This window comes from Lycorma delicatula, chromosome 10 (assembly GCF_047948215.1).
Source record: "Lycorma delicatula isolate Av1 chromosome 10, ASM4794821v1, whole genome shotgun sequence".
Classification (NCBI taxonomy): domain Eukaryota; kingdom Metazoa; phylum Arthropoda; class Insecta; order Hemiptera; family Fulgoridae; genus Lycorma; species Lycorma delicatula.
This window is the reverse complement of record NC_134464.1, coordinates 71,323,610-71,340,178: the sequence shown is the minus strand read 5'-3', so window position 1 is coordinate 71,340,178 and position 16,569 is coordinate 71,323,610. Positions and strand designations below refer to the sequence as shown.

General features: G+C 30.1%; 2 protein-coding genes across 2 annotated transcripts in view; one reads left to right on the top strand and one right to left on the bottom strand.

Annotated features, from left to right (window-relative positions):
* Positions 1 to 16,569, top strand: part of LOC142331074 (uncharacterized) — a 56,418-nt gene that overhangs the window by 20,585 nt on the left and 19,264 nt on the right. The window contains exons 7-10 of the mRNA XM_075376731.1: positions 3,279 to 3,385; positions 7,280 to 7,329; positions 11,303 to 11,371; positions 15,512 to 16,271. Coding sequence (XP_075232846.1) covers positions 3,279 to 3,385; positions 7,280 to 7,329; positions 11,303 to 11,371; positions 15,512 to 16,271 — 986 coding nt within the window. The remainder of the gene's footprint in view (positions 1 to 3,278; positions 3,386 to 7,279; positions 7,330 to 11,302; positions 11,372 to 15,511; positions 16,272 to 16,569) is intronic.
* gdl (gonadal protein gdl) overlaps positions 7,481 to 16,569 on the bottom strand; it is a 51,325-nt gene continuing 42,236 nt past the window's right edge. Inside the window, exon 5 of the mRNA XM_075376733.1 lies at positions 7,481 to 7,630. The gene's annotated coding sequence lies outside the window, so the exon portion shown is untranslated. The remainder of the gene's footprint in view (positions 7,631 to 16,569) is intronic.

The window sequence follows — 16,569 nt, the reverse complement described above, 5'->3', positions numbered from 1 at the left end:
CCCTGAAGTTGGTGTCACCTTCTAAAAGTTGAAACTAAAAATGATTTGAAAAATAATTTCTTTAAACTCTTTTTTAATTCTTTAAATTAAATAATTAAAAAATTCTATGCCAATTACAACCTTGCACATGCTGTACTTATTTTAATGATGAAGATGGTGTGGGTAAAATTATAGAAGATGAAAAAATTATAGTTTTACTTTTCCATTTGAAGTTAATTCTACCTTCAAAATTTTGTGGCATGTAAAATTGTTAATTATAAAACAATAAACATATCATACAGCTTGTTTGGTGAGTGATGTGTATGAGCTGTGTGAACTCTTGGTTGTATTGATCCAGTAACAGAGAGAGTTTTAAGCTGCAGACAGGAATACAGAGAGCAAAACTTCATCTACAATCATAAAGAACACTCGGCTCCATAATTTCACCTTGGTCAAAGTTCTTTATGTTCCTAATACATTACACATTATATTACACTTCAGTAGATAATAATAAATCTTCATCAGTAAAACAAAGCTCGTCTTTGATCTTGTCTTAACTTTGCATGATTTAAGTTCTGTATTTAACTATATATCATGGATGGTGATATTAATCCATGATTATTTTTTTTCTAAGAACATTACCTTACTACATGTTCAACGTACATAATTAATGACATGGTAGGAAATCAAACATAATTAACATAACATATGTTATAAGTCATAAATCTTAACTCATTGATATCAGCAGAATTTCATTTTTCAATAAAATAATAACAAAAAACACATTACAAAATATTATGATCATGTTGCTCATAGTAATATGAAAAATTGACTTAATAAAAACCACCGACTTACCATAATTCTAAAATTAATCACATTTGTAATTACACCATTTCCAAATTGGTTCCATAAATAATTTATACTAGACTCACTAAATTAATACATTACCTAACACAAAACATATTTAATTTGTTTCCAAGTTACACTATTTCTTTAACTTTACACCAATTTTCTCCTCTTCATCATCAGTGTCATCCATGGAACTGTCAGAACTGAAATCAGTTTCATGTAATTTTACAATAAAACAGTTGGAAATTAAATAAACAATTTGAAATAAAACTTCTAACATCAGTTCATGTTTTAACTAATTTGTCTTGCAATTTTCCATAGTTTCACAAACTGCCTTCCAAAAGTTTATATTTATTTCTCTAAATTTTTCTTTTGCCAGTTCTACTACATCTTCAAATTGAATGTTACATTCTTTCGGCAATGTAATTTTTAATACATGCCCTGACATTCTCATTAGCATTTAACCAAGATTATAAGGTGGAAATCTGACAACATTATGTCTTTTTTCAGCAAAGTAAATATCTGTTTTATACATTTTAAGTCATGGTTTATGTAGCTTCATTAGTATATACAATTTAGGTTAGAATATTTCTAATGAAAATGGTGTTTTGTTTTTAATGAGCCAGGCAATTATATCTTGTTTTTTGAATTTGAATTAGAGTCTGGATTTATTTTAACATTGAGGTATGATGGATTGTCCGTGATAATTACAGATCTTGGTGACAGATTCAGTAGCAATTGGGAAATAACTCATTTTTGAAAATTATTAAAATTCATAGCATCATGAATTATTAAAATTCATTAATTCATCCAATTTAAATATTAGGAGAGAATTTCTGATAAAACCATCTTCTGCATTAACTATTATTGTTCAACTCCCTTTAGAAATGGGAGCTATCAGCCCTTTTGAAGAATCATCGGTCCATGCTTGACCCTTTGAGTGGGAAGAAAGTACATAGGTTTCATCTACGCATATAATTAGATGATTTTCTTCTCTGTTCCATGTTAGGGAGTGCAGATATAGCCTTTTATCTTGTTTGTCATTTTGATCAAACTTTTTCTGTTGTTTTCACCTGTTTACTCCCAGTAGCTAAAATGTTTCGTGACTACACAAAAAGCCTAAATGCCCCCTTCAAACATTATTTGCTCTTTTACTAATGGCAAAGGTTTCCTTAGAGAGGGGCATTCTCCATGACTTAAGTGAAACTCATTCACCGTTCTCCGAATAACACCTGTGTTGAAATCCTCCAGGTCAGTTTTCAACTTCTTCCTTGGCCGTTTGTTAAGGAGTACCGAATTCACTTCCACTAGTTTCATGTTATTTTTGTTGCTTTAAAATGTACTAAAGGGATCAAACAGATACACCAGTCACTTTAGAAACACGAAACTGAATTTGTTTTAAATTTTTTGATTGTGCTTCTTTGGCGTCTTTCTTCATAAAATTATGAATATTGAGAATAACTGCTCGAGTCTGACTTTTGATAATTTTCTTTTCCCCAATTTTACTGGTTTTTGCCACATTATAGGTTTATGTTTACACTACATTAAATTAAATTTATGAACATTTCAAATAAAGTTAACAAAACAATAACTTTTAACAACACTTACACTAAAATTATTAACAAATAACAGCTACAAACAAAGGTTGATTATGTAAGTATTAAATCCAATAATTGGTTTTAAAAAACATATACAATGTTTTCAGAAATGTATGTAAACGTGATTTTTTTATGCTCAGAGTTCTGATCTGGCAACTGACAAGTTGTTTACCCCCTACCACAAAATGTTGCTCAATGCTACAGCGCATCCAGTTTCTACCCGCTAACACCGAACAAACAAGCTGTAATAATATGTAATATATCATTACCAGAAAAATGTATCCATTAAATAATAAAAAGTTTAAATATAACGTTAATAAAAAAAGGATATATAATAAAAACTTATCTTTATTTGGTTAACGGGCTACATATGCCACAAAATAAATATAAAACATTTTATCCTACATGGATTAATAGCAGATCTGTATCCATTTTAAATTTCTGCTTTTTGAGGGTGTTGTATTTTGTAAAGCAGTCTTTTGATTTATATATACAATAGTGTATATACAATATAAATTGTATATACTTAGTAACTTTTTTTTTTACTTAACTTAATACTGTTTTTTTTTTAATGCTATTATAAGCTATGTATTGTTGAACAGTAATTATCTGTATTTATCATATATTTAAAATTCATGAGAAAGGAGATATGAAATATTTTTATCCTGCTGACAATTACCACTGCCAATTAAATGTGATATATTGAAAAAGTTTGCTCTAATAAACAAAATAAAAGTCCCAACACTTTATTTCATTTCTAATTCTAAATTTCTAGCTGCTTATCTAAACTTAACTTTAATGTATATAATCAAATTGGTCTCATTATTATTTATTTATTATTAATTTTTTTAGTGAAATGTTGCAATCAGTTGATGACTTAAAGCAACAGATTTCTGAATTAAGAAAGGCAATGAAAGAAGATGCTGAAAACGTATTCAATAGTAATATAAAAAGAAAAGGTAAAAGTATATTTCTTATGTCTTTTCAAATATATTTAATAATAAATTTGTTGTAAAAAAAAATATCCTTGAGGAATAGTTAACAATATTTTCCCACTTTAATCAAATTATAATAATTATCTGAAAAATAAAAATGTTTCTAAAGGATAAGGAGATGGCAATGGAACTTAACAAATCTGTTATATTTTCACTGACAAACAGATTAGGAAAAGGTTGTCTAGCTATAACTTCAGGCACCTCAGCTGCTAGTATGGTTTTTTCATCCTTTAAATAGGAAAGAGCATATCATAATAATTGTTATTATTAAAATACACAAACAACCCTGATTGTGACCATATTCTAAATTTAAAAAAACCTGTATCCTTCGCAAAACACCTACCAGCAATAATAATGAAAAACGAATAGTATGAATTGAAGAGGCTACATTTTAAAAAAGTAGGTTAAAAATGAATTGGGTGTAAACTGCCAAAAAAATTATTAGTTTTATGTAAATTTCATCATTGGCTGTCGTAGAAAAAAAATCATAATCCTATAACAAATCTATTGTGTGTTACGAGTAGCATATGCTAAATTATTGTAATTAAAAAAATAATACATATATTTATGTACACAAATATTTACAAAAAAATAAATTTCTGTGGGTATTTAGCCATAAATCCTTTCACCTCTAATTCCACTTATAGTGCCCACTATGCCTACTATTTTTTGGTCTTTAAATTAAATGAGCATAATAATAACGTATTGTTTTGCAATATTTGTTATGATTTAAAGTAAAATATTTACAGATGTTCTATGACCATCTTCATTATTGTTATACTTTCTCATCTTATAGTTTAAGAACAGATCATTCTTGCTTATTCAATTCAGGCTATACATTTATTTAATGTTGAACAGTCACTATTTTCTAAACAGTCTTTTTTCATAAGAGTAACTTTTATTACATAAAACTTTAATGAATTACAATATATTTAGATATAATTTCTATTTTTTAATGCTATATGAAATTTAAACCACAAAAACACCGAAATTAGATAAGTTAAACTTACCTTATTAATTTCCAGTAACTGGTTTTCATGACATCCTACACCTTCAGTTTGTATTAAATTCTAATTGGGATTTAATTCTAATGCAGAATGTAACGAAAACTGATTATTGGAAATTAATAAGGTAGTTTAATAGGTTTAAGGTAGGTATAGTTTAAGATAGGTTCTAATTACTGTGTTTTGGTGGTGTATATTTCATATAATATTATATTTCATTAGCATAGTAGTCAAAATGTTACTGAATTATTTGAATATTCAAAAAAATTATTATATATATTTTACTGAAATTAATTTTTTTTTAGATTCATATTATTCCTCTGTTCTGTTAAATTATATTTAAATTTTATTAAATAAACCACCTAGTATAGAAGATTGAGATAAGGCATATCTTACCCCTTAATTATTCATGAAAGTACTTTTGTGATATTCCATATACTCAGTACAGAATTATTTCAACCATGACTGAGGATACAGAATCCCTTGAAAGTACCTCCATGAAAAATTAAGGTAAGATAAGTCTTTTCTCAATGTTCTGTACTAGGTGGTTTATATATATATATATATATTTATATAAATATATTAATATGTATGTTAGAACACACAAAAACGCTTAGTTTTAGCCAGTATCCAAGGAAATTAATTCACCGTATTAATGAAAAATATATCTAAAATTGCAACTTCTGTATTTTTTTAAAGTAATAATAATAATAATAAAATTTTATTTGCTTTATTATCTATACAAAGATAATATTATTAAACAAAATTTTAATGACGTAACTGAACTGGTTGCCTGGCACAGTTGAAATAAAAGAGTAGGCTTCTTTAATCATTAGCAGTAGCATAACAAACTAAAATCACATTTAAGTTATAAAATAAATATTGGTGATGGAATTAAATAAATTTAAATTATCATGCATAGGCTAATCCATATTATAAATATGCACTCATAGATAAGGAATTAACCCATAATACAGTTCTTTATTTGTTTAATAAAAAAGGATACATTTGTTTTATAAGTTTTCTGTTTAGATAAAAAAGGAAACATTTTAAACTAAATTCTCACATATGGTACACCTTATATGTTTAGTAATCTATGATATTAAAGTAAGGAAAAAAAAATATCAAACTTGATTAATAAATAACTGATTTTCTATATAAAAAACAAAATAATTATTAAAGGTAAAAATATTCTATTTTATGGAAATTAAGTATTTAAATTTACAAGTTCTGAAGATTTGATCACAAAAACCATAAATATGCTAAAAAATCTTGTACCCATTTAATCAGTCTACTGAATACAAACTCAGACTCAAACAAATGTAGTTGGTAAAAAAATATTATCTGAACAGGTTGCTGTGTTAAAAACTAAAATACGTAAGAATTTTTAGGGCTGGTCATTCTATGACTTCAGGCAATCACTCAGTGTGTTACAACAGTATTTTCCATGGTGTCCTGTAGTGGTGTACAGAGTAAAAGCAGACTACATTATTCAGTGAAACATCATCAAGCATTAATTTCAGTGATATATAAAAAAACTATTTATTAATCATGCCTTTTAGTCAATGATATTTTGCTTTAATTTCCTTCAATTTCCAGAATGCTATCGTTACAATTTCCCAGAGTCTTGCAGAAAAAGAGTCCACAGGTATTGTAAAATCTTCAAGTTATTAAGGTGTCTTGCTCAAGAGCCATCTTTTCTTTTAATTAATACTTAATTAACCATGTACCTGATTATGTATAGATTAAGTGGTGGTTATAGAGTAATTAGATTTATTATTGAAGACTACAATGAAATTTCAATTATTTTAGCTGTCATAATCAGTTGACGTACTGACTGCTTTTACTAATCTCCATAGAAATAATTCTAGGAGTTAAAAATCCCTATAAGATGAATTGATCTATAAGAAATTGATCTATAAGTATTTTGTTCTTATTTTCATTATTTTATCTGAGATTAAATAATGAAAAGGATATTTTATTATAATAAATATTTATTTTATCTAAAAAAATAATTTTTTTTTCTTCAGTCATTTGACTGGCTTGATGCGGCTCTCCAAGATTCCCTATCTATTGCAAGTCGTTTAATTTCAGTATACCCCCTACATCCCACATCCCTAACAATTTGTTTTACATATTCCAAAAGTTGCCTGCCTGGACAAGTTTTTCCTTCTACTTGTCGCTCCAATAATTAAAGCGACTATTCCAGGATGCCTTAATATGTGGCCTATAAGTCTGTCTCTTCTTTTAACTATATTTTTCCAGATGCTTCTTTCTTCATCGATTCGCAACAACACCTCTCATTTGTCACTTTATCCATCCATATGATTTTTAACATTCTTCTATAGCACCACATTTCAAAAGCTTCTATGTTTTTTCTTCTCAGGTACTCTGATCGTCCAAGTTTCACTTCCATACAAAGCTATGCTCCAAACATATACTTTCAAAAATCTTTTCCTGACATTTAAATTAATTTTTGATGTAAACAAATTATATTTCTGACTGAAGGGCTTGTTTTGCCTGTGCTATTCAGCATTTTATATCGCTCCTGCTTCGTCCATTTTTAGTAATTCTACTTCTCAAATAACAAAATTCTTCTAGCTCCATAATCTTTTTTCTTCCTATAAATAAATAATAATGAAATTTTATTTATTATGTTATTAATTCATGAAATTTTCAGGTACAATTATAACTACCACTAGTACAATTATAATTAATTGTTCCGTAAGGAAACCTAATTTACTTACTACCTTCAATACTTAGTATAATTGTGGAACATCGGAACCTGGGTTATTATTGTCTGTTAAAATTATTATAAAAATTATCTAATGTATTTTTACTATAATTATTTCAGGTGAAACATTCAGAAGTAATTATATAAGCGATAGTGTTCGACAGAATTTTGTAAGTATGGCTATAGAAAAACTAATTAAGTTTTTTGTCATTTTTTTATTTATTTACTTATTTGTTCTTACATAGTGATAATTAATTGCCATCTTTATATGTAAATCATAATGTCTAAATTAATATACAAAAAATATTTGATACTATAACAAAACTTGTCAATTTTTTTAGTCGTGATAATTTAAATTTAATCAAATCTCATTGATAATTATTATATAAGTCTAGTGCTAGTTTTGTCAGCCATATGTTGATGCTTTGTTGTACCTTAACATCACTGCCATGCCATCAAAAGGACTGCCACCTAAGATAAGAAAAAATTTTGTTATCAGTGGAGGCCAAATAAAGATTTATGCTAGGTGTTTTATACTAGTATCCTGATCAAATTTTTAAAGCAATGCTTGAATTGGTGCAGGAGAGCATTTCATGAAACAATAAACAATTTTATTATATATATATATTTTGTTTTATATTGCATAGAGTTTACTGTATGATGGAGTTCTATTGGTTGTCATTTACTTTCAGTAGTTTTATTACAGATTTATGTAATAAAGTTTAAGAAATTCATTACCCTCTTACTTTAATCAAGAAATAAAAGACCATACCTTGTGATTTTTTTTTTTTGTCTTTTCAGACAATAGTCAAGGATTTCCATCTGCTATATAATCTTTTTGCGCCAAAAATGTTTATTAACCGAATTTTACTGTCAGTTTTTTGTTTCAGTTCTTCTGTTATAAAAAAGAGATCTAGAATAATCTTTACTCTCAACATTCTTTTATTGGACGTGATCCGCTAATACCTCATACATAATTTTAGTCTTAACCAAATTACTGAACAATTCTCTTATCTGCCATTAAATTCTTATGAGTTTACTTATAGGACATTTATACTTATATTAATTAATTTATAAATTTCATTTAATTAATTTATACATTTATTAAATATAAGAAAATTTTTCTTGTATTTAAAAACTGGATAGCTCTTTTTAAAATTTCATTCCATGCAGAATATTTTATTTCTTCAGATATTTTCATCACTGAGGAAAATGATAGTAAGATTTTCACACTGTAAAATTGGTTCGCACTGAGTTGATAAAATAAAAAAAACTGACTGAATTTACATTGTTGGTAGGGATTTACATACTGTATTCAGGTGTTTTGAATTCTTGATATCTTTTGTAGTATTTTTTTATTTTATTAGCTCTAGAGCTATGCTACAAGAAGGAAAGTGTGATAATCTCTCAAAAAATAGGGTATGGGTTTTTTTCATTTCTCAGTATTTCATGACACAGGAATTCCAAAAAACAAAAAAATGGGGGTAATGTTTGTATATACATATGTTGGCATGATTGAAGCTTAATAACTTTTTGACTGGGTAAACCGATTATTATGAAATTTTGTTCTGACTCATATATGGGGAAATTTGTTGGTAAAATTTTGGGGTCAATATTTCCTGGGGATGAAGAGTTTTTGAGGGTAACTTTTCTACAAATTTTACAAACAACCCAACTTTATATGAAGCTTAATACATGCATGCGTACTTATCTACCATTTTTTAAAAATTTTTGTCCAAAATTTCGCCTTCCCAAAAAATAGAGAAAAGCTACAATTTTTATTTATTGCATATTTCTTTAACTGAATTCTTCTTATGTCTTCCTAGGCATTTTTACATTTCTTTTTTATTAGACCAATTAAAAATCCAAATTTATATAGTGTCAATTCCTTGTTCTTTTCCTTTCCCAAAGTGCTTCCGTAATTTGCTTTTGGTTTTATCACCTTTCATCTCGCCAGGTGTTGTTCCTGGTTTTGATAATTTCTGAAAAGTTCAACTCTCCAACTACTTTTTCAAATTTCATTCGATCTTTGATTATAATTTTAGGGATATTGACTGACATTAAATCTTTTTCTACTTATTGAAACAACCTGCTTTCGGTTTTCCTATTCTCAAAAGAGTTAAGTAGATGCTTTGTTAGCCTAACTTCGTTCATTCTGTATAAATATTCATAAAACTTTAAGACTTCATTTTTTAATTTTTCAAATTCTTTTTAAATTTTGGATGTTTTCCTAAATTTATATATTCCATTTTTGTAGATTGTGTCATGAATTTTCCTTAATATTCTTTTCTCTTTCTTACTTATATTTATGCTAGAGAAGTTTTGTAAATTTTCAGCACAATACAGCGCCTCCAATTACTGTTTTGTAGTGTTGGAATTTAAGATTTTTAGATAATGATTTTTTTGTTATACATATTCCTTGTTAGTTACATGCTAGCCACAATTGTTAGGTTGTTTTTAATATCTTCCAGTTATTGTTACATCTATTTATATTGGATATAAACTGATTAATTTGCTCTTGGTTAATATTTTGTACATTAAATTTCCTTAATTTTGTTATTGAATTTTTACCTGAGACTTTAGGGAAGAATCTAACTTTGACTTGAGAGAGGTAGTGGTCAGAATCAAACCTGTTCTTTCTCAGTCTAATGTTTAATATCTCCATCATTTGACTTCTAGATGCTGCAACTGTTATTTGATTTCTAGATGATCTCACTGAAATTCACCCCATATAGAATCTGAGGATTTCCATGTATAATCTGGGGTTTCTTTTTAATATCTCTGAATCTTGTTGACATTAATCTTAGATCAAATTTTTTTTGCAGAATTCAACTAATCTTTTGCCATTTGTGTTTGTTTTGTTATGGGCTGCATATCTTCCTTCGATTTCACTGTCTTCATCCTCTCTCCCAATTTGTGCGTTAAAGTTTCCTACCAAAGTTTGATATGTTTAGGGTTTAATTTTTCTACCTCACTTTTAAAATTTAACCAGTATTAGTAGACTTTATCTGGATTGTTTAAATTATTCTGGTTAATTGGGGCATGACAGTTAGTTGTGTTAAAATACTTGTTTCTATGCTTAATTTCTTCTGTTTGCAGATTAAATTCAATTACATTATTAACATATGCTTTGTCTACTAGAAATCCTGTTCCCAAAATTTTAATTTTTAAATTTAGGATCTATTGTATTCTGAACAGTTTCTGCTGATTTTTCCTTAAATACTTTAAAATTTTCAAAATAAAAATTATCCTCATCCATAACACAGTCTCTTGGATTGCACATATTTTGAAATTAAACCTACTTAAATTCTTTGTCAATTCCATTAGTTTACCTGGTTTTAATAACAAGTTTACATTTAATATTCCTATTGAATATCTTTTTTTTAAATTTAAACTTAGTTGGTGAGTTTTGTTTTCCAGGATTCTCTGACAAATCCATCTTTCCTTTATTTGGCCCCATGTGGTGGATTATTACAACTTGCGGATATATTTTTCAGAAAAGAACCTTTCATTTCTATGAATTTTAATGCTTAAATTTCTAAAGGAAATTTAGTAAGACTGTAATTATAAGTTTCACAATTAATCAAGACCACCCCAACTAGGGATACAGATGCCAACCCACCGGGTTGGTCTAGTGGTTAACGCGTCTTCCCAAATCAGCTGATTTGGAAGTCGAGAGTTACAGCGTTCAAGTCCTAGTAAAGCCAGTTATTTTTACATGGATTTGAATACTAGATCGTGGATACCGGTGTTCTTTGGTGGGTTGGGATTCAATTAACCACACATCTCAGGAATGGTCGAACTGAGAATGTACAAGACTACACTTCATTTACACTCATACATATCATCCTCATTCATCCTCTGAAGAATTATCTAAACAGTAGTTACCGGAGGCTAAACAGGAAAAAGAAAGAAAGAAAGGGATACAGATGCCATCTATGAGCTTTTGTTCAGGGGGCAGCTTACACTTGCCTACAACATGATCTTTTATCAGATTCTATGGTATTATATAAAGTTACAAGTGCTACCAAGTATCCCACCACACCTCAAGACCACCGCTGTCTGTCCATGACTGCTTATTCAAGTTACTGTTGTTTGATGTTTGTTGTTACTATTGTGTGATGAAATTTAATTTAATTTCAGGACTCTACCAATATTGGGAATTGCTTTGTAAATAATCCTAATGATGTTCCAGAACTTCCACAGTTGCAGGTAACTACTGTCAGTGCATCTATTATTTAATTATTTTAATGCATAAAATTATTGCTGGATTTCATTTGACTAATGTTATTAAATTTTTTCTCAAACTATTTTTCTGTCATATACTTTTTTGTTAAGTAAATTTTTACTAACATAGCGAATAGCAGATATGAAAACTTTGGCATAATTTAGTATCTCTGTAACACTCATGAACTAGTTTTGTTTTGTATGGATAATAACATTTGCAGAATTTAACAATGATAAAAAATAAACATTATATTTGTGTATTTCTGATTGTTCTTCTTAAAATATGTCTGGATTTTAGAAAATGAGATTAATAAAGGTAAAGAGAAGAGTAACATGTAAATATAAATTATGGATAATTGTAAAAATCTAATTGCCGTGCTGTCTTCATTACTACATCCGGTCTTAATTATCTAAGAAAAGTACACTTATGTTTATAATAAATAAATATTTTATTCAGGTAGGTAATAATTTATATGTTATCTAGATCATGTCTAAAGGGTAGTTGTTCTATATTTCAGGTAAAATGCAGGAACTTTGCATTTACCTTTGATGAATCAAAGGAAATAGTTTACTAGATGAATCAGAAAACTATGGTCAAACCTTGATCAGAACAGAATCACAAAATACGTAGTTAATTTTAATTATAATAATTTTTTTATATTTATTTCTGTTTGCTTTGTTTGTGCAACAGAACAGTTACACAAAACCTTTGTATGTTGCACAATATCACATAAAGTCACAAAAGAACAGCCACAAGTCAACAACCCACATATAAATTAAAAATACAATATTCAAAACACAATAATAATAATATTAACAATTATACAGTCAAATACAAAAAAAATAATAATTAGAACTTTAAAAACGGTAGCTGTGGAGTGATAATAAAAACATATAGATGAAAACATACAAAAACAAAAACAATATTACTAATACATTCCAAATAAAACAAGTTATAAGCAATAATCCTTAAAAAAACAACAATAATTTTAAAATCATAAAAGTGAGCATTACACCAAGGACAATAATCCATCGCCACATAACCCTCTCAAATTTTTAATGAAGGTTGTCTCATCTTCCCAAAAGCTCAGCTTATCCTGGAACTCCACTGCAACACTGGTACACCGCTCAATTGGAGACACGGTGGAACCAACCGGCGTCACAAATTGCCTAAAAGACCTCACTGACCTGGCCTGGTTCTGCAAGACAACATGGTAACGCGTCGGAAGTTTATTGTGCAGAGCTTTATAAAAGAAATCCAAGTCAAAGTACGTTCTTCTATCAGATAACCTGAAAAGGTCTAATCGCCTCAACATATCCTCTCTACTAGCACCAACAAAACAATCTTCAAACTTAAAACGCATCCAGTTCAAGAACCTATTCTGAACACCCTCAACCAGATCAGAGGCAAAAACTCACGTACTATTGCACACCACGGTCGAGTACGCCAAGCGACTCCTCACCAAAGATTTGTACAGCAGGTTACAAGTGGAAATATTGTTAAACCGTCCACAAATCCAAAGGACAAGACAAGGTCCCGGCGTGCTTTATTGACAATCTGAGCAACATATTCGTGAAAATACAACTTCGTGTCAAACAAATCCCGAGGTCCTCAACCAATGTCTCAGCGACAATAGCGTGCGTACCAATCTTATAGCTGAAAACAGAGCTCGACGTCTTACGAGACAAAGTCAAATGTTTGGTCTTTCGAAAATTCAAGGGCATACAATTGCGGTCAGCCCACTCAACAACCTTGTTAATATTCAATTGTAGCAACAGGTGATCCATACTATTCCTGATCGGACAATATATTTTGACGTCATCCGCAAACATCTGAAAATTGCACGTCAAAAGATCCCCGATATCATTTATAAAAATAATAAAAAGAAAGGGACCCAAAACAGAGCTTGGGGCACTCCAGACTTAGCCAAGAAGGATTCCTCAGACATCTGTCCGCCAAAACACACCGAAAAACGCCTGTCACGAAGATAAGAGGACAGCCAATCATTAAAACGATCGCTGAAGCCGAAGCTCTTGGTCTTTGATAACAAAAATGATGGGGCATCTTGTCAAAAGCTTTGGTAAAATCAAAATATATCACATCTACTTGACCGCTATGCTCAATTGCATTAACTGAATCCTGCAAAAAGGCGGCCAAATTAGAAGCTGGTGAACGACCTTTAATAAATCCATGCTGAAATGACGATAACATCGGGAGAACATGGTCATAAATATGTCCAAACAGAATCCTCTCGAAGACTTTGGAAAAGGTAACGATGATAGAAATAGGCCTGAAATTATCCAGGGAAGGGACACCAGGCTTAGGTAAAGGAGTAACAACTGCGTGTTTCCATAGGGAAGGAAAAGAAGAAGACGACAAGCTCCAATTAAACAGGGAAGCCAGGATAGGAGAAACAATCTCATTTAAACCTTTGATAACAAACGCAGGAATCCGATCTAAGCCGACCGCCGATCTAGCGTTAAGAATGTTTATAGCACTGGATACATCAAAAGATGAAACCATCGGAATGTCAAGAATCTGATGGTTGTTGATACAGGTGCCACCAGACGTAGTCTGCGTAGGAAAGTCCTGGTATACTGATTGAAAATATTCACCAAAAATCTGACAACTCAACCGAGGATCAGAAATATTCCGTCCATGACAATAGAGGGTGGAGTCCTCACATAGTTAGACTTCTGTCGAGAAATATATTTCCAAAAATTCCTCTGATTAGAACAAAGGTCAGATTCACACTTCCGAGCCCAAACCACTCTGGCATCCGCTATCGCATACTTAACATCTCTACGCAGCCGAGAAAATAAGAAATAATCATCCGACAGACCAGAAGATTTAAACCTGCGATGAGCAGCCTTTTTCCTCTTGAGAAGATTAACAATGTTCCTATTGAACCAAGGTGGAAATTTGGTTGACTTAGGACGAAATGCAGGAACATGTTTATCAATCGCTGCAGTAATTATTTTCTGTAAACCTAGAACCGATTCCTCCAAATCGATGGTCAAGAGAATATTACACCAATCAGCAAACTTCACATCGTCATACAACGCACGATAGTCACCACGATCATAGCAAAAAACCAGGCCCATTTCGCCACATCAACGGTTGCAACTTCAAGGAACCCAATTTCAAACAGAGGATGGAACTATCAGGGCAAACAAGAGCCTCAGCATCTCCAGTGAAAATCCTGCAGTAATAATAATAATAATAATAATAATAAGAAGAAGAATGTATTATATAATATTATTATTTTTCTAATGTGTACATTACAATCTGTTCAACTAGTGATCAGTAAGCAACCTCTCCCCCATGGCCCAATAAGATGAGGATAATATGTATAGCATGTAAATGAGGTGTAGTCTTGTACAGACTAAGGCCAACCATTCCAGATATTCGTGGCTAATTGAACCCCACCCACCAAAGTATACCAGTATCTACTTCTAGTATTAAAATCTGTATAAAAGGACTAACTTTTACTAGGGTTCGAACCTCACAACCCTTGACTTCAAAAATCTACTGTTAAAGCAACTGACCAGAGATGAGTTAACCACTACTAGACCAGACCAGTGGGTAATTATGTAATATGAAAGGGAAATTTTGTATTGTATGAAAAATGTCATGTTTCACCAGGATTTGCGTCTGGGGACCTTCTGGTTGAAAGACTGGGATGCTCCACTCTGCCATGGAGAGCGGAAGAAAAAATTAAGGATAACAATAACACAAATTACTTATCTTGGAATATTCACAATATCCATGTGGAGTTTTTGATATTTCACGATATACCCTGTTATATCCTCCACATCCCAGGAGGTATATTCGTTTATTATCAGATATCACAAGGGTGTCATATGGTTCAAAGGTAAAACACCAGTAAAGTATTCTTCTGAAAAAAAAACAAACAGTATTCACTAAATCCAAACCCTTATCACCCATATACAAGAAGCATTCTCTTCAATGCTGCCTTAGCAGCATTACTACAGTTGTGTGTAGAAATACTAGAGATGATCAAACAAAATTTATAAGATATTTGTAAATAAATATTTTTATAATATATTTGAGGAACATTATATTTGCATTAGATTAATATTTTTTTTTTATGCTTTTTACAGTTGCCAGAGATAATAGTACCTTCTAGAAAGGTTCGTCGTATAGACATGATTGACACAACATTACAAAGGCCAATTTTTTCTAACTTTTCTAAATCAAAATCATATTCTCAACCACTTCAAAATCTTAGCATTGATAGAAATATAATATTACAAAACATTTCTTCAACTCAGGGACAAAATGTTAATAAAATCAGCAAAAATAATTATGAAAAACAAGATGATAATAACAGCAATAATATAGTTATCAGAGAAGGTTCATCACAAATATTTCAAAAAGAAAATATAAATATTTACAAGCCAAATAATCACCGTATTGTTGTTAAGCCAATAATGACTGATAGGAATTTAAATAATCATACTCAGAATTATGAATTTGGTTTAAATGATAAGAATTCTTTAACAGATGAATCAGATGAAAAGGTTAATGACACAATAACACAAGGTGATAATGAAGAAAGAATGGAGGATGACTATGATTGTAATAATGATAATGTCACTGAAAATAATAATAAAGGGCAACATGTTCAAGAAGGAAGTGTTCCAATGGATATTACTATTTCAACAGAAAAGAACAATGATAATAACAAAAATGATGATGGTTATTTTAGTCAGTCGCAGTCTATAATATCAACTCAAAGTCAACCACTACCTCAGTCTCATATTAATAAAAGTACAGTTAATGATTGTCATCATATTAAGAAAACTATGCAACAACAAACAAGAATGAGCATATCCTCCGAACACCCAGGAATCAGTGAAGGTAACTTGCAAACTAATTTGGTTAAATTTAGCAATAGGTATATTTTTCTTTAGAAAAAATAGGTCAGGATACCGTATGGAACAGTATTTTTGACTGTGAAGAAGGGAGCAACAAACTACTCCTTTCAATTTCCTCCATAATACAAATGTGAGATGTTTTATCCTTAGGGATGACTGCACTATTTTTGAGAGTGTTTTGATTGGTGACATGTGTACAACCATTGTGACGTAAGACTTGCAGGTATACTTACTCATATTTATGTTAAAGATGCAAAGATTGTTTCTTAGTTATAGAGTAC